Source organism: Nylanderia fulva, unplaced genomic scaffold (genome assembly GCF_048542155.1).
Source record: "Nylanderia fulva isolate GAGA-0341 unplaced genomic scaffold, ASM4854215v1 Scaffold208, whole genome shotgun sequence".
NCBI lineage: Eukaryota > Metazoa > Arthropoda > Insecta > Hymenoptera > Formicidae > Nylanderia > Nylanderia fulva.
The window spans coordinates 169,867-189,664 of record NW_028190273.1 but is presented as its reverse complement, the minus strand read 5'-3'; the positions used below and the strand labels follow the sequence as shown (position 1 = coordinate 189,664).

Sequence of the window (19,798 nt, the reverse complement as noted above, 5' to 3'; positions counted from 1 at the left end):
TTACCTTTGCCCTGGCTAGAGCTGCTCCTCTAATCATGGGCAAAGATTTGTTCTCTTGGAGCATGCGAGCTCCAAGGTCGATCGGTATGCCTTGTTGTGTGACAAAAACGACTAGGTTATCCTTACGCGTGACGAAATTATCTGGGATCGATATAACTTGCGGTCCGATTTTAGTTCTTTGCACGAATCGATCATTTATATTATCGAAAATAGGGGTGTCGTCGCTAGGATCGGAACTGTTGTCGCTCTCAGTCTCGCTTATTTCGCCGGGTTCGTCATTGTTAATATCGTCGTTGTTAATATCGGTTTCGTTAGAAGATCGCGTGTTTGGTGGGTCGTCTGTATCGTCGCTTTCCGTTTGCTGCGACGATTTTCCGATTTGTTGCGGCGTTTCGACGGATCGCCTTCTTTTCGAGTTAAATAGCGATTCCTCGGAACTGGAGAGTTCTCGAGTTTGTTCAAGAGGTAGGATTTGCTTTATCACGTTTAGGTTAGCAGGTTGGATTGGGTTTCGGGAAAGTGCATCGGCGTTATCGTTAATTTTTCCCGGCTTATATACTACGCTATATTCGTATTCCGCAAGTTTTAAGCGCCATCGGATGAGCCGTGAGGTGGGGTCCGTTACGGAATGCATCCACACCAGCGGTCTATGATCCGTAACTAGTGTAAACTTTCGTCCATATATATAAGGACGGAAGTAATTGACGCAGTTGACGATAGCTAGTAGTTCCTTTTCGATTGTTGAATAATTTTTTTCTGCGCTATTCAAAAGACGAGATGTATAAGTAATGGGTAGGTCTTTGCCGATTTCCCCCTGGCTCAAGACTCCTCCGATATCGTAACCGGAAGCGTCTGTTGTGACGACGAAAGGTCGCGTAAAATCGGGAAATTGGAGAATGGGCTTAGAGCATAATGCGTCGCGGAGTTTCGTTGTGGACGAAGGCATCTCGACTCGCAATAAACATATTATATCTTAATAATAATTTCCTATTGATTCCTAGTGACCTAAATTCTTTCCTGACTCTCGTCATTTATCCGGCCTTCTCCTATATTTTAATTTACATCCGACTACAATATTGAAACAAGAAATTATTTTATTAACTTTGAATAGGTATACATATATGACGTATTCTAGATAAAACCAAAATTAACTCTCGCACTCGTATATGTATACTAAAGCAACTTAACTCGTCGAGATTCGACAATCAACTGACAGTCGCATTAGAATATCTTTCTCATTTATACGTTTGCATAATATTATCACGCAACAAAAGTTAATAGTAATCTACAATTTGATCGCACCTTCGGCTTCGGCTTTAGCTTCGCTATTGATCTCGGCGTTATCGCCACTCTCCAATGTTTCTATTTTCAGACTTTCCTGATTCTTCCTCACGCGATAACTTTCTATATTTTATTATATTTTCTCTTTTGTCACTACTCTTAATTTTCCTCTAGAGACTTTCTAATTACTGAGTGGCCTTCATTTAGACACAGTACAATTGCACACGTTGCAAATGGACACGATATTTTGTATACGGTTCAATTGGACATTGTTTTTTGCACACTGTTCTTTTGAACATCATTCTTTTACACACCGTTTAATTGCACATCGTTCGTTTGGACACAGTTTTTTGCACATTGTTCATTTGCCCACCATTGAATTACACACTGTTTTCAATTATTGATCTCGTTAATAACTGAAAGCACCGGTCGATATGTGTATAAAATCCATGTGGAATAAGATTAAATGAATTTTGCTTTGTATGAAAGTTGCAAACCGATGTGAATAACGGTATCCAAGTGAAATGTATCCAAAGAAACGGTGTCCAAACAAATGGTATGTAAAAAAACGGTGCGCAAAAGAATTGTGTACAAAAGAACAGTGTCCAATTGAACCGTGTGCAAAGTATCGTGTCTATTTGCGACGTGCCTAATTGTACTGTGTATAAATTCACTGTTCTCTTAATTACTATATTGCGTATTTAAAAATTGCATTATCGTAAGATTGCAAAATTATTTTCGCAATTATAGTAATACTATGTTTTAATTTATTGTGTTTGAAACTTGGTTAGGTGGCGTACGCGTGACTGGCTGCGTGATTATAGCGTGTGCTAGTTTTAATTGTATATTTAAAGCGTATTTGGCATAGGTAAGGTAATGTAGCATTAAAACATTATTTGACATAATTGTTAAAAATTCAAAATGTGTTCATATTTATATTAATACATGTTATTTCATATACAGAGTGTCCCAGAATTGAGAGCAAAAGAAAAGTACGTATTCTATAGCTCAAAAAAAGATAAAATTGTCCTGTAAACATATATGTTCGGAAACGCACCCCCTCTGAGCCACACTTCCCCAATGTTCTCCGAAAAAACTCGAATTTTATGAAAATGCATATTCTTGTGCATTTTATTTATTTTTATTGTCAAAAATTGACTAACGAAATTTTAAAGCTCAAATTTAGACAATATACAAAAAATTTGAATTTTTTCGGAGAACATTGAGAAAGTGTAGCTTAGAGGGGGTGCGTTTCCGAACATATATGTTGTTACGTCCTGCGGTCTCCACGATTCTTTTCTTTCGGAGAACGTAAGGCGATATTCAAAATATCGCAGATAAGCCACGATGTGACAGGCGAAACAATCTTTGTGCCTAAAAAAATATAAAACTATAACCCACTGTTTTCTTCAACGAACCACTTGAGAACCAATAAATTTTTCAAAAAGTAACTCTAAACAATCCTCGCCTGACAGATCAGCGATATCTGTTTAAGTCACAAGCTATAAACATATCAACCTCACTTGATAAGAACAAATTCTCCATTGGTCTAAATCTAAGGCTCTAAATAAAAACCTTAATTAAGCGTATTAATTTTCAAAGTCAAAGAGACGCCTCCAGACCTAAAAGGCGTCATTGAAATCTTCCTATTTGTTGGGAAATATTAACAAACCAATGAAGAAGGAGGAGCAAGGAGGTTTATATGCAAGTGATACCGCTCGAGCAGATCAGATAGTTTAAGAGTAGAGAACCTTTTTTTTTGAGTTCCAAGTTCGTACTTAGAGTTCTCGCTGAACACGCACCTTAACTTGAACTTGTGAGTGCAATTCGCCTGATCGCCAACACTAGTGAACCAGCCGAGATTCCAGAGCTTGAGTCCGAGTCGAGTCAACATCGCTCTCAATAAATAGTAAGTCCCCTCAATAATTACTCGTTACTTCCCAAATAATTCTTAGACCTCAAATTGAGATACTTATAAATGTGTTTCCTTTTCTTTCCTGATTTTAATAAGTCAGCATCTCCCTCTATCTCTCTTACTTCCTCGAAAATCATAGTGGATTTTCTGCACTAGCAGCGAGATCCGTGGTTTTTTTTCTCTCATTCAAAAAGCACAGTGGATTTCCTGCACTAACAGAAAGATCCATGGTTTTTCTCCGTTTTTTCGAAAATCATAGTGGATTTTCTGCACTAGCAGAGAGATCCGTGGTTTTCTTCCTCTCCCTCAAAAACCACAGTCAATTTCCTGAATTACTGAAGAGATCTGTGGTTTTCCTCATCTCCTTCGAGAATCATAGTGGATTTCCCGCACTAGCGGAGAGATCCATGGTTTTCTTTCTCTCTCAACCTTTCTTTTCCCTTTTTTATTTTATTGATTTATTTTATTTTATTTTCCCTCCCCCTTTCTCTCCTCTCGGGAACCTAAGAATTATTTGAGTACTCGGATAGTCCAAATTCGGTTATTTTTAAATTGTTCACATCCGTAGTGGACATTTCTAAGAACCGGAAGTCGCGAGCTGCCGTAAAGCACGCTCGGAACCGACGGAATCGCCGGTTGAGGCGAGAAGTGACACGGGTCACGCCAGGAGCTCTTACAGCTGATCTCACCCGAGTTCGTAGGACTCTTGGGGAAGAAACCCGGCGAATCCTTTCTCCCCCCTCCGAACTTCTTGGCTCTCCCAGGTCCCCGTCTCCCCTTCTCATAAACTTTCACGATTCCCCTCCGAACTTCACCGCATCTTTCGAAATCAAAACAATCGTCCTCGTAGATGATACAAAAGAGGAAGTAACCCACCCCATAGAATCCTTGCCAGCTCCTTCCTCACCACTATTCCCTCACACGCAACCATGCGAATGTGAGAACCATAGTATCTCCCCAGAAATTTCCCCTTGTTTCCATGACACCTTCTCCTTCCTAAAAAACAACCAAGGAACAAGACCATTTTCCGATGAGATCTTGTCGAATGGATTGTAAATAGCTTCCCCGCTCTCGATCTTTTCCTCCCCGAAGGCACTATCTGTTTTGGCGCTGACGGTTTTTACGATGAGGAATACCTCAGACGCCTAGCAGAACTGTGTCCTCCTGGCATCCTCATTCCTTTTGTTATTCCGAATTTTCCAGCCCCTCTGAGATGTCCTGTAGAATTTCTTAAACATTTCCTCATTCTTCTCTCTTCCAAAACTTGCGATTCCCCATGACTTCTCTCACACATCTACTTACACGCATAGCATTAATTATTATTAAAATTAACAATGTTTAGGGATGAGGCTTACGAGCAAATGCTAGGATGATAGTTGCAAAAATCAGTCTTGATGCACAAGAAAATTAGTATATTTCAAATTTACAAACGTTTTGGTCCTCTACGTGACCATCTTCAGTAGTTACATTAGCGAAAATATTAATAAGTTTCTTGCGTGATGTGTAGGTCAAAAAATATAAAATAACTAAAAATATATACAATGTTCGTTACGGTTTGTTCGAGAGTGCACGTTAGAGTTAGTGAAAAAAACTTTTTAACATACCATGAAACTGAAAGTTTTAATGCTAGTGTAAGTGTGAGTCTCCTGCATTTCCTGGCTCAACAGTAATGTTCGTAGTCTGAACATTCTTAGGAGACTGTGAGAAGGAAATTAGTAATTAGTGGGAGAGGGGAGGTAAAGAAGAGGAAAGAGTGGAGAAAGAGGGATTTAGGACGTATGTAATAAATCAATAATAGGGAAATATAATTCAGGAAGGGATTCGGTATCACTTTGCTCTTGTTTTTTTATATGAATCATCTTAGATGTGAGTCTTTTTAGGTAAGATTGTTTTTTGTCTAAAATTTTAATTTCCTGCCAATTGAAATCATGGTTGGTTTCAATTCTATGGCAAGATATTACAGATGGAGTAGAGTTTCTTTTTATGTCATTCTGGTGCTCATTTATTCTTGTTTTTAACTGTCTTTTAGTTTGTCCCACATATGATGAATTGCAGTTCTTACATCCGATTTTGTAAACCACATTGTTTTGTGATAATTTGTCGATTTTGTCTTTATGTGTTGTGATAAATTGGTTTAAATTATTATGACTCAAATAGGCTAATTTAAAGTCGTGTTTTTTGGTGATGCGTAAAAATTTTTCAGATATATTTTGGATGTAAGGAATCGTAAAATATTTTTTCTTTATGAGTTATCCTGTTTTTTCTGTTTTATGTATGTAATATTTAATTTTGTTTTTTATATTGTCAAAAATGAAATTAAGTGGATAATTATTTAGTAATAATATGTTAATAATGTTGATTAGATTTTTTCCTGGAAAATAGGATTTGAGAGAAGAATTGTTTTGTCCACTAAACCAAATATTATACTTTTTTTATGAACGATTGGATGTTGTGAAAAGAAATTCAAAACTCTTTTGGAAAATGTGGGTTTGTGGTACCAATCGAAAATAATATTCTCTTCTTTGGCAATAATATCAATATCTAAAAAGCTGAAATGATTGTTGGTACTTTTTTCCACAGTAAATTGTAACCTTTTATGTATAGAGTTAAATGCAGTAAGAACTTTATCTATTGAATCACTAGGAGCAGCCAAAATGACGTCGTCTACATATCTGTGATAAAATAATGGTTTAAATGTTAATAAACTTGCTCTTGTTTCTAAGTCTTGCAAAATGATATCTGCAATAATTGGGGAAAGGGGTGAGCCCATCGGACTGCCAAAATTCTGTTTATAATACAGTACTGGACAAAATAAAGTACGCATCTCGAATATTTTTATATTTATATGAATAACTCGACAGTTTTGGCAAATTTAATAATAATGTATTTGGATAAAAAGAAGGTTTCTTAATCTACTTTCGTTTTTTGACAATAAAAATCTTAAATACGTTCAAAATTTTTTAACAGTTAAGTCCACTACATTTATTATGAGATTTTCCTTGGACAAAATAAAGTATGTGCGACAAATTTTTTGCTTTCCTTTTGGCGTTGCTAGGAAACGATAGAAGCTATTTAAACAAATGAATATAGTTGTTTTGTTAAATATTGTTAGATATTTATATTGTTAAATTCAGTATAGTAGCGATTCTTCACTAGTAATCATGGAAAATAAGCAAGTTTGTCTGCAAATTCAAAAGTTGATAATTAAGGATCGGCAGGAGGGACTTTCCAATAGAAAAATCGCTCGCAAATACAATATAAGTAAAGCTGCAGTCAGGAAGAATTGGAAAAAATTCCAGGAGCTCGGCACAGTAGCGGATAAATCTGGATGCGGACGGAGAAGAAAGACAAATTCAGTTGAAGACCGTAGAATTATACGGGAAACAAAGAAAAATCCAACTATTACTAGCCGTGTTATTCGAGAAAACATGCAGTTAAACATTTCTGATCGAACTATTCGCAGAAGACTTCGGGAAGCTGGGTTGAGAAACAGTTTTGCACTGCGTCGCCCTTTGATTCGAAAGATGAATAAAATCAAACAATTACAATTTGCAAAAAAATATGTCAACAAGTCACTGGACTTCTGGAAGAAAGTTCTTTGGAGTGACAAAAGCAAATTTGATCTCTTTGATCATAAACAGCGACCGCGGGTCTGGTTAAAGCCTAGCAAAAAACTTTTAGATAAAAATATCCAAAAGACAATTAAGCACGGAGGCAGTATAATGGTGTGGGGATGTTTTGCGTGGTCAGGTATGAGAAATTTGTTCAAAATCGACGGTATAATGACAGCAGACTATTACATTGATATTCTCAATGAAAATTTGGAAGAATCTCTGCTAAAAGTTGGTCTGGAAGATAGTTTTATATTTCAACAGGATAACGACCCAAAACACACCGCTCGTAAAATTGCTGCTTTTTTCCGTACTTCACGGATCAAACTATTGGATTGGCCAGCACAATTACCGGATTTGAATCCGACTGAAAACCTGTGGTCCATTTTAGATCAAAAAGTTGAAAAGGGCGAAGTAACAAATAAAATTAAGTTGTTTGAAGCATTAGAAGAAGCATGGGAAAATATAGACCATCAGCACATCCGAAATCTTGTTGAAAGTATGCCTCGACGTTTGCAAGCAGTCATAGAAGCAAAAGACGGCCATACAAAGTATTAACTGTAAATTCTATGTTTGATTTATTTCTTTTTATCACTTGCATACTTTATTTTGTCCAAGGAAAATCTCTTAATAAATGTAGCAAACTTAACTATTGAAAAATTTTGAATGTATTTAAGATTTTTATTGTCAAAAAACGAAAGTAGATTAAGAAACCTTCTTTTTGTCCAAATACATAATTATTATTGTTCACGAACGCGCTGAGTGAAAGGAGATCGCGCGATACAAAGATAAGCCACTTTTTGTAAAAAAAAAGAATTTAATTTTCTAACATACACTTATTGACTAAATACACGTGCACAAAACTTATTACAAACGTTAATTACTTTGCAGAAAACTTAATCGAGATCAGAGAACGGAATAAGCGGCGGTCGTCAACGAATTTTGCGGTTTTAACTAATAAGCAGATTTGCGATATGCGGTATTCACAGCGGAAAAGCGATAAGGCTGGCAAGCCGGGTGTGAGCTCCTCCTTTATAGTTTTCAGGACGGAGCCCACCCTTGCGTGAAGCGCCAATAATTTCGAGTAATTTGAATATTGCGCGAGGTGACCTGAGCGCATTACTCACAATTGGCCGTTGTTATAATTGACGCAACGAAAACCCGAAGAAAGCATGCGCGAGCGAGCGATCGCGGTAATTATTGGTGATTTGAGGCGCCCGTAATAAGCCGCGCATGCTTGTTGTAATATAATTATTCGGTGAAACGGTTACGATACCGTTAATTGTTTATATTTTTGATAGTTTTTTGTTGGTGATAAGTTGATTTATGATGCATTTTTTTCTTTGAAAAACATAGAAAAACGATGTAACTATTTGTTATGAATTTTAATATCGACCTGTCTAGAATATCCTGGAATATTCTATTTGCGTTTTGAACAATTATATTTGCTAAAACTGTCGAGTTATTCATATAAATATAAAAATATTCGAGGTGCGTACTTTATTTTGTCCAGTACTGTAGATCTGATTAAATTTGAAAAAAGTAAAATTGAGTGTGAAACTAATTGCCGTCTTCTTGAGAGAAAGTAGTATTTTCAGAAATTAGTGGCCATCTATTAGAAATACTTTTTAGGGCCAAATCCAAAGGAATGTTGGTGAATAAAGAAATTACCTCTAGGGAGACTAGTTCGTTATCCTGTCCCCAACTTATGCACTTTAAGAATATAAATATGATGTTTTTTAAATCGGTTAACAGAGCCAAAGCACGAAAAATTAATTATTCGGAACTGTATCTCTTGGTTTGTGATCACTAAGTTCCATATATAAATTAATCTCCTTTTTGGACTTATATTTTTCGCGCCTATTTCTCCATATGTACTAAATTTCGAGATTAATTTATATATGGAACTTAGTGATATCAAACCAAGAGATATAGTTCCGAATAATTAATTTTTTGTGCTTTGGCTCTGTTGGCCGATTTAAAAATCATATTTATATTCTTAATATTGAGAGCCGATAAAAATATTTCTTTCTGATTTTATGCACTTTAATTTTTCCGCCAATTGAAAACTGTCTGCTTTTGGAATGCTTTTTATTAAAATATTATGAAGAAAGGTTGCTAGTTTGTATAGCGGGCTGTTAATAGAGGATACAGTTAATGTTAACGGGCATCCCACTTTGTGGACTTTTGGCAGTCTGTAGGCTCTAGGTAGTAAGCTGTCGTTTGCCAGTAAATACTATTAATTATTATTATTATTATTATTATTATTATTATTATTATTAAGCTCTTATTGTAATATCCAATCGGGATATTAACACCTCTTTACATTTACTTTCTCCCTTGTTATCCCGATTGAAGATCTCCGTACTCATGTATCACCCGCGAATCACACACACACACACTCACGCACGCACGCACACACGCACGCACGCATCTTTATGTACGTTTTGCGTAGAATTAAGATCTGTAAATTTAATATTTTTTATGTATAAAATTTTTTCCTTCTTGATATGATAAAAATAAATCTAATCTTTAATTATAAATTTAGCTCTATATAATTAATTGAATAAAAAATCCCACTCTTATTCCTTGCCAAACCAGAAGTCGCACAAGGTCCCATCCCGAGCAAAAGAGATTAAATTCTCTTGCCGAAAAGGGACCTCCAACGAATAGCCTTTTAAAATAGAGTAATAACGACCTGCTCGGTCCTTGATCTATTTGGGCCTTCGCACGTTTGTTCGGGTCGAACAGACGCACCGTTCGGCGTCGTTCGACAAAATCAGTAGTTACGTCCTTCCTCTGACTCTTCCTTTCTTGAGTCTGGACGTAACAATGTTTATAGGACAATTTTATCTTCTTTTGAGCTATAAAATACGAATTATGTCTTAATACTTTTTTGTACATTATAATAAGATCAATCAATTGGTATAAAAAAACAGATAATTGTTTTAAAAAGAATATATTCAACATGCAGATGCATATTTTTTTTTATAAGCAACTATGTATTTTTTTACACTAATTGATTGATCTTATTATAAGGTGCAAAAAAGTATTAAGGCATAATTATCGAAAATTGGATATTTTATAAGATATTTTACATTTTATATCAAAAAATTGTTGGCTTTAAACCTTTATAACTCAATGAGTACTCCATGAAAAAATACTTTATTATAAGATTTTGGAAAACTCTCGAGATGAGCTACAAGAATATACAATAAAAAATAGATAGTTCCATTTAAGAAATTGAAGATGACTTTCACGTGACCTTCAAATGACTTTTCAAGGTCAAATCAATGGCATCATCTTATGCCCCCCTCGAAACCATACAACTTTTGTCTGAAATATTTTTGTCTGCTGGGCTCAGTTTTCGAGATATTTTATTGTTCAAGTTAAAATGGGACATATACCTGTATATACCAAAAAGAAGAAAAAAATATATAAACATAAGTCCGGAAATAAATCGTTTCCGAGTTATAGCCACTTTTATTTAATTTTTTAAAATTCCATTTTAATTTTTTTAAAATTTTTTGATATTTGTAAATACGATTACATAATTTTTTAAAAAATCAAGGATAAACATGAATAAATATTTAAATTAAATCAAATAAGATGTTCAAAATGGTCACCTTTAGCACAAATGCAGGCTCTTATTTTTCTATCAAATAAGGAATTCCGAACTCTTTGAAAAACATTTGGATCCCTCTTTATTTCTTCGAATTCATGAATTATTCTTTGTCTTTGTTTAGGATTCAGAAAAATTTGCCGCGCTCGATCGAACGAAAATTCACGAACAGTCGAGAATTTAAGTGAAAGCAATTGCCGCGGGCCTAACACGGCAGCACCTCGCGGCACGCACCGCGGGAAGCGCCGCGGAAGCAAATTTTCGGCCAATTAGCGCGTTCCGCGTGTACCCCTCGCGATCAGGCGGTCGATAGCGTGATCGATGAGGGTAGCATTCCGTCGGAGACAGTCGTCGCGGAGAGAGAGCCGGCGTTGGTCGCAAGTCAGACCAAAGAATTCGCGTTACGATATAATAAGTGCGTGAATGTATTATCGCGACAAATACGAACAGATTTGCGCGGTATTGTGTGACATATCGAGAGTGAAGAGTTAACGGGCAATCGGATCTCGTTCGCGACGCAACATACACGTTCTCGCGACGAATTCGCCATTGTCTCGTGCATGCTACGTGCACGTGATCGAACATTACGAGTATTCGGATCCTGCTGGAGGATTCACTGCGATATTCGCGTATCGGTGAATGCATGTCGTGCATTCTCTCTCTCGCTCGTTCTCTCTCTCTCTCTCTCTCTCTCTCTCTCTCCCGCGCTCTCTCTCACAATTGTCGTAGTACGCCGTCGCGACGAACTCGTCGTCGTATTGTGCACGCTGCGTACACGTGATCGACTCCTGCGAATATTCGAATCCTTCTGGAGGATTCTGTGTGATAGTTAATTGCATATAAATGCACGTGATCGAACATTACGAATATTCGGATCCTGCTGGAGGATTGAATGTCACATAATTGAAGACAATTATTAAGTCGCGTCAAATCATATGTGCGCGTGTTCGATAAATTATAACGGTCGTCCACAAGAGGACAAATTTGTTGTTGTACGATTCGCGATCGTGACTTTCAAATAAGACATTGTTTTCTCTTGCGACAAAAAACATCGGTGTCGATATCGAACAAACAGTTTTTTCTTTTGTGATCGCGAGCTTCGAAACGTGTACAGCAAACGCTTTCGATTCTCATATCGAGTTTTTGTTCTTTTTTTTCTTTGATTTGTTTGTGTCAAGTCCAGGTGACTTTCTGACATGTGAAATAATAAATTGATCTGTTTTTGTTCATCAACTTCAAGACTTCTTTTCAATTCGGCTTCCTACGTAAATCATCAATCTCAGCGCACACATGGGTGCGCGATCACCCTATTAAGATACAGTCCACTCAACAATTATCCTATTGTCCATCCATCACATCTCTCATGAGATTCCTATGATTTCTTTCCAATAAAAAAAAAAAAACGGGTGAAGGATTTGAGAGGCGGCGCGCGAGACGCGGCCCTAAAAAGGCCGAGCATGCTCGTTCGCCGCAGCTTCGCGTCGGACCACGGTTCAAGCCGCGCGTTCGCAACATTTGGTCCTTCGAGCCGGATTTGAGATTGGTGACGAATTGAAAAGTGAAAAACTCAAGTAAAAAACACAGTGACATTGCAAGTACATTCAAAATCGGACATCATCAAACGCTATCAGTGCATTCAAAGAGAGTGACAGCTCGGTTCGTAAAAGACTAATTTGATTAAATTCAGTGTCAAAATGGAAGAAGCTCTCGCAAATCAACAAACTGCTTGCTATTCAGTTGCTCGAGCTCTCGACAATTTTAAGAAGATCGGTCGGTCAAATCTGACGGCCGCCAAAATTCGCTCGCGAATGACGAGCTTACAAGACACGTGGACACAATGTGTACGCAATCACGCGACACTGCTGCAGCTTGTTCCTGACGAGAAGCAAGTTTCAATTCACTACTTCAAAAAGGAGACCTTCGCCTTCCACGAGGACCTCTATCAGGCAGCTATGGACTACATGAACGAGTGCTTGGAGGAGCTGGTTCCAGTCGTAAGTCGTGAAACCTCTTTCAACGCTTCGTTCGCGCATACAGACTCTGCGTCATTATCGGTCAAACATCTTCCTCCCATCAAATTGCCGCCGTTCACCGGTAAGATTGAGGAGTGGGAGACTTTTCGCGATCGGTTTCAATCGCTTATTATAGACAATCGCGAATTATCGAACTTCAGTCGCATGCATTTTTTAGTGTCAAGTTTAACAGGCTCAGCTCGCGATGCGATATCAGGTATTAAAGTCACCGCGGATAACTTCTCGGTTGCGTGGAAAGCATTAACAGCGCGTTTTGAAAATAAGCGCCGATTAATTGAGACTCACATTTCGAATTTGTATAATCTTCCGAAAATGACTCGTGAGTCAGCTGTCGAGCTTCACGCCTTACGCGATAAAGCCGAACAAGCGATCTCAACATTGCAACGTCTTAATCGTTCGCCGGACGATATAGTCAGCGACATGTTAGTTTATTTTCTCTCTCAGAAGTTCGATCCCGCCACGCGCCGTGCGTGGAAGTTAAAAACGAGCGATATCGAAAATCCGCCAACATACAAAGAAGTATTAAAATTTATTTCGTCGCGTGCTCTCGCGTTAGAGGAACTTCACCCTCGCGATAACGACAAGACCAAGTCACATGCGAAAGTGACTAGCGCAACAGCGACTGCGTCATTTAATATAGTGTGTTCAATGTGCAAGCAATCGCACATTCTCTCAAAATGTCCGCAATTTGTAGCAAAGAGTCCGATTCAGCGACGCGAATTGGTTAAGAAATTTCGACGATGTTTCAATTGTTTGAGTGATAAACACATGTCGATCAATTGTCAAAGTAATTTCACATGTCGAACATGTAATAAACGACATCATTCTATGATTCATCTCGATTCGGACTCATTGCAACAAGTTACAGATGCGAATAATACGTCAACCACGAATGACGTCATCTACAACGTGCCTAACGTTACGGCACTCTCATCAGTTACAATGACAACTGCGCCGACTCCTGTTGTCTTATCTACTGCAAAGGTGAATTTGCAGGCGCCTTCTGGACGCTCATTGGTTGTCAGAGCCTTGATTGACGGTGGATCAGAGCTCACGTTTGTGACGGAGCGCGTTGCTCAAATATTACGTCTCAAGCGTATACGAACGCTTACTTCAACGTCGGGAATAAGCTGCGCTGACACCGGTACATGCCGATCTGCGGCTCTGATTCACATCACTCCTCGCAAAAAATCGAAACCAAGGTTCACAACGGTTGCCTATATTATGAAGGCATTAACGAGGTATGCTCCCAGAAACGCTTCGCAATCGCAAGATTGGAAACATATTTCCAATCTGGAATTGGCTGACGATGATCCTACCGGATCAACACCGATTGATCTCATAATAGGATCCGATTTATATAATCACGTACTCGTTCACGTACGTAACGGACCGCTCGGTCAACCAGGTGCAATTGAATCGCATTTCGGATGGATCCTATCCGGAACAACCTCTATCCCGAATCACGTGACACAACCCTCTCATGTGGTAACTTCAACTCTCGTAATTCCGCCTGTTGAGGATGCGAGTCGCGTCGTGCAATCAGCTCAGTTAAATCAACGTTACAGTGTTGTCGCTCATTGTTGTTCTCTCGAAAATCAATTGTCTAAATTCTGGGAGGCAGAAGAAACACCTCAATCAATTGAAATGTCCCCAGATGACGAACAATGCGAAGAACATTTCAAACAAACGCATTCGAGAACATCGGATGGGAGATATATCGTGCGTCTGCCGTTTCGAAACGGCCCACCCATCGAAATCGGTGAATCTCGCGAAATAGCCGCGCGTCGGCTTTCGTCGTTACTTCGGAGAATTAATAATCAACCTGCGATTAAGCAGGAGTATGCTGAATTCATGAGCGAATACGCACAGTTGAATCATATGAAAGTAATCGCACCGGTGGATTCAGTAAATTCACAAGTCGTGTACATCCCTCATCATCCGGTCATTCGAGAGACTAGTTCGACAACTCGGTTGAGAGTCGTATTTGACGCCTCATGCACAACCTCTAACGGTACCTCGCTCAATTCTCACATGTTTACTGGGCCTAAACTACAGTTAGATCTGCAATCGGTTTTATTACGTTGGCGACAGCACAAATACGTTTACTCCGCAGACATAGCGAAAATATATAGACAAATATTGGTCGACTCGCGAGATAGAGATTATCAACGCATCCTATGGATAGATGAAAATTCGAATATTCAAGAACATCAACTCCTTACGGTAACATACGGTACGGCTTCCGCACCGTTTTTAGCTCTTCGAGTCATTAATCAGTTAAACGATGATGAAGGAAGCTCGTTTCCACTAGCATCTGCGGTTTTAAGCGAGAACGTCTATGTGGACGACGTGCTGTTTGGGGCCGAAGATATGCCTCTCCTTAAACAGACTCGAGATCAAGTTTGCAAATTGTTGAAACGCGGTGGATTCGATCTTCGCAAATGGGCGAGTAACAAACCGGAGTTGCTCTCAGATATTTCATCGGATCATCACGGGCTCGCACAGCTTAAGTTATTCGAGACTGACAACAATCTGAAGGTTCTCGGTATTTTTTGGAATCCGACGCACGATTGTTTCCAGTTTCAAATTGAATTACCACAGACTCTCCCTTCTACAAAACGAACGATTCTCTCTACCATAGCCAGAATATTCGATCCACTTGGATGGGTCACACCCGTGGTTCTCAAAGCGAAAGTTTTTATGCAGAAATTATGGCGACACAAGGTAGGCTGGGACGACAATCTCTCAGAAGATCTCCTTTTACAATGGAGCGTGATTTATAAATCACTTCCTTACATCAAAAGCATAAAACTTAGTCGCTGGATTGGATGCGATTCAGATACCAAGAGCATCGAGTTACACGGTTTCGCGGATGCTTCCCAAGTAGCTTACGCCGCAGTAGTTTTTTTGAGAGTCACAACATTATCCGGTCATACAACTGTTTCGCTCCTCGCTGGGCGATCCAAAGTCGCGCCTATCAAACCGCTGACAATCCCTCGATTAGAATTGTCAGCTGCGGTCTTATTAGCGCGCCTAATTGAATTCATCAGAAAATCTCTTCATTTCACGAAAATGCCAGTCCATTGTTGGACAGATTCGAGTATTGTGCTTGCTTGGTTAAACAAGCACCCATCTCATTGGAAAACTTTCGTCTCGCATCGCGTAACAGAGATTCAAACACGAGTATCTGATGGCATTTGGCATCATGTCAGTACACATGAAAATCCCGCTGACTGTGCATCTCGCGGTTTACTCGGCACAGAATTAAGCGCCTTCGACATTTGGTGGCGCGGACCTTCATGGTTGAGTCTTAAACAGGATGATTGGCCCACATTCACAATAACGCCGATAGACGAAACACAGTTAGAAGAAAAACCGTGTCAAGTGCATCAAGTGAACGCTAATGAACCGTGGAATCTCACTACTCGATATTCATGGTGGCCAAAATTGATACGTATTACCGCCTACATTTACCGTTTCATAAGGAAGTGTAGAAAGAAACACACAATAGGATCGAACAACAAGTCTCAATATCACGCTCTTACTACAGTTGAATTCAACGAAGCACGAAACTTCTGGCTGAACTTCATTCAGTTAGAACTATTCGAAAACGAGCTCCATAATTTAAAGTCAAACAAACCGTTGCCTACTCACAGTCCAATTCTCTCATTAAATCCGTTCCTGGATTCTGACGGTCTAATTCGCGTTGGGGGGCGATTAGAACACTCGTCATTATCTTTCCAGTCCAAGCATCCAATCTTATTAGCCAACCATACGATCACTACCATGATCATCCGTTATACGCATGTTGTATCTCTCCATGCCGGTCTTCAATCCACTCTTTCAAAACTTAGACAAGAGTTTTGGATTTTGAGAGCAAGAAGTCTAGTAAAGTCGGTTATTTATAAATGTGTTCCGTGTACAAGAGAAAAGGCTCAAGTAGCTAGTCAGCTGATGGGCCAGCTACCTACAAGTCGTGTTTCGGCGCCCTCTCGAGCGTTTCTACATAGCGGTGTCGACTACGCCGGACCAGTCTTTACACGTGCTTCAGCCGGCCGAGGAATTACCTCGCGAAAGGCCTACATAGCACTCTTTATTTGTTTAGCCACACGCGCTATTCATCTCGAACTGGTTAGTGATTACTCGACTGCTGCCTTTCTTAACGCTTTTCAAAGATTTTGTGCGCGACGTGGATTACCAGAGGTCATGTACTCGGACAATGGTACTACGTTCGCAGGAGCAGACAAGGAGTTGTCGCAAGCGTATCGAGACGCTCAAAGCGATGTTAACTTTCTCAACTTTATCGTGTCAGATAACATCACATGGAGTTTTATCCCTCCCCATGCTCCACACTTCGGTGGATTGTGGGAGGCAGGGGTCAAAAGCGTTAAATACCACCTTCGTAGGATATTAGGAAATCACACCCTCACTTTCGAGGAACTTACTACCGTGCTTTGTAAAGTTGAAGCATGCTTAAATTCAAGGCCCCTGTGCCCATTGACTGATTCGATTGACGATTTTGAAGTGCTCACTCCGGGTCACTTTTTGATTGGATCGGCAATCACAATCAATCCAGAACCTTCTGTTCTGCAAATCAATGAAAACAGACTGTCACGGTGGCAGTTGTTGCGACAGATCACGGAGCGTTTTTGGAAGCATTGGCACGCCGACTATATTAACACGCTTCAACAGCGAACTAAGTGGCGAAAGGCAAAGTCACTTATCCATATCGGTTCCATGGTTCTGATTCAAAATCCTCTTCTTCCTCCTTGCAAATGGGAACTCGGACGCGTAATCCACTGTCAACCAGGCTCTGACGGATTAATTCGAGTAGTTTCCGTCAAAACAGCGAACTCGGAATATAAGCGTCCCATAACTAAGTTATGTGTGCTTCCAATCGACGTTGATTCTGACGATTCCATCGAGGATCAACCTCGAGTGTCAAGCAATTAGCGATAATTCTAGTGTAAGTTAATTATACGATTCTAATTCTAATTACGTTATAATTTATGTAGCAAGTAAGTCAAGTTTATGTTCATTAGTTAAGTCAAAGCGTGCAAGTAAAGTCGCCAAGGCGGGCGGCGCTTGCAATCCTAAGTTTAAGGTCGTGCGAATTAGTACGAACAGCGGATACTGTTGTTTACGCGATCTGCGTTAAATGTTAAAATCCGTCTGCGATAACAACAGTGATCTTTAGAAGTCAACTTTAAGTCAATATTGTCAGCCGTTTCAGGTCTACAATTTCACTTTAGTGCGATCTGAGCGTAATCAGAAGTTACATCTCAGTATCTTATATATTGCATGGGATCAATCGTGACGAACAATCACACGCAATTAGTTTTCATTTAGCAAACCTCACTCACACGGGAGTGAACGATGCATCCTTGTGTAAGGTATACCGCGAGATCGAGTAGTTTCGAAATTCAAATTTCGAGGCGGGCGGTATGTTTAGGATTCAGAAAAATTTGCCGCGCTCGATCGAACGAAAATTCACGAACAGTCGAGAATTTAAGTGAAAGCAATTGCCGCGGGCCTAACACGGCAGCACCTCGCGGCACGCACCGCGGGAAGCGCCGCGGAAGCAAATTTTCGGCCAATTAGCGCGTTCCGCGTGTACCCCTCGCGATCAGGCGGTCGATAGCGTGATCGATGAGGGTAGCATTCCGTCGGAGACAGTCGTCGCGGAGAGAGAGCCGGCGTTGGTCGCAAGTCAGACCAAAGAATTCGCGTTACGATATAATAAGTGCGTGAATGTATTATCGCGACAAATACGAACAGATTTGCGCGGTATTGTGTGACATATCGAGAGTGAAGAGTTAACGGGCAATCGGATCTCGTTCGCGACGCAACATACACGTTCTCGCGACGAATTCGCCATTGTCTCGTGCATGCTACGTGCACGTGATCGAACATTACGAGTATTCGGATCCTGCTGGAGGATTCACTGCGATATTCGCGTATCGGTGAATGCATGTCGTGCATTCTCTCTCTCGCTCGTTCTCTCTCTCTCTCTCTCTCTCTCTCTCCCGCGCTCTCTCTCACAATTGTCGTAGTACGCCGTCGCGACGAACTCGTCGTCGTATTGTGCACGCTGCGTACACGTGATCGACTCCTGCGAATATTCGAATCCTTCTGGAGGATTCTGTGTGATAGTTAATTGCATATAAATGCACGTGATCGAACATTACGAATATTCGGATCCTGCTGGAGGATTGAATGTCACATAATTGAAGACAATTATTAAGTCGCGTCAAATCATATGTGCGCGTGTTCGATAAATTATAACGGTCGTCCACAAGAGGACAAATTTGTTGTTGTACGATTCGCGATCGTGACTTTCAAATAAGACATTGTTTTCTCTTGCGACAAAAAACATCGGTGTCGATATCGAACAAACAGTTTTTTCTTTTGTGATCGCGAGCTTCGAAACGTGTACAGCAAACGCTTTCGATTCTCATATCGAGTTTTTGTTCTTTTTTTTCTTTGATTTGTTTGTGTCAAGTCCAGGTGACTTTCTGACATGTGAAATAATAAATTGATCTGTTTTTGTTCATCAACTTCAAGACTTCTTTTCAATTCGGCTTCCTACGTAAATCATCAATCTCAGCGCACACATGGGTGCGCGATCACCCTATTAAGATACAGTCCACTCAACAATTATCCTATTGTCCATCCATCACATCTCTCATGAGATTCCTATGATTTCTTTCCAATAAAAAAAAAAAAACGGGTGAAGGATTTGAGAGGCGGCGCGCGAGACGCGGCCCTAAAAAGGCCGAGCATGCTCGTTCGCCGCAGCTTCGCGTCGGACCACGGTTCAAGCCGCGCGTTCGCAACAGTCTTAAGTCAGGAATATTGGAAAGTTATTTAATATGATTTAAAATTGAAAAAAAAATTAAAAAATAAAATTTGAAAAAATTAAATAAAAGTGGTTATAACTCGGAAACGACTTATTTCCGAACTTATATTTAAGGGAGTAGGTGTAAGGTGTAAGTGTAGATAGAACAGAAGAACAGAGAATTTACTAGCGAGTTAGAGCATAGAGTAGCAGAGACAAAGTAAAAAAAGTGATAAGATAAAAATGGATAAGCAAAAAAATAATATAAGTGAAGAGACTAATAGAGATAGAATGATAGAAGAAGGGGGAAAAAAGGGAGATGAGGAGGAAATGAAAAAGAAGGTAGGGAGGCCGAGGAAAGTAGATGAGTTAGCAAAAGAGAAGAGAAGTAGTATGGAATGTATAGATGAGTTTTTGAAAAGGAAAAAAGAGGAATGAGGAGAGGAGGATAAGGAAGAAAAAGAAAGAGGGCTAAGGAGGAGTAAAAAGACAGAA

At 39.6% G+C, this 19,798-nt stretch overlaps 1 protein-coding gene across 1 annotated transcript; it reads left to right on the top strand.

The window, feature by feature from the left end:
- Positions 1–12,123: 12,123 nt before the first annotated feature.
- On the top strand, positions 12,124–17,418 carry LOC114941350 (uncharacterized). Its single transcript, XM_085482476.1, has one exon. It carries the CDS (start codon positions 12,124–12,126, stop codon positions 17,416–17,418), a length of 5,295 nt encoding a protein of 1,764 aa, XP_085338602.1.
- Positions 17,419–19,798: the final 2,380 nt, after the last annotated feature.

What these genes read in the sequence shown, in the direction of transcription:
- LOC114941350 (XM_085482476.1), top strand. Translation starts at nt 12,124, where the DNA reads ATGGAAGAAGCTCTCGCAAATCAACAAACTGCTTGCTATTCAGTTGCT.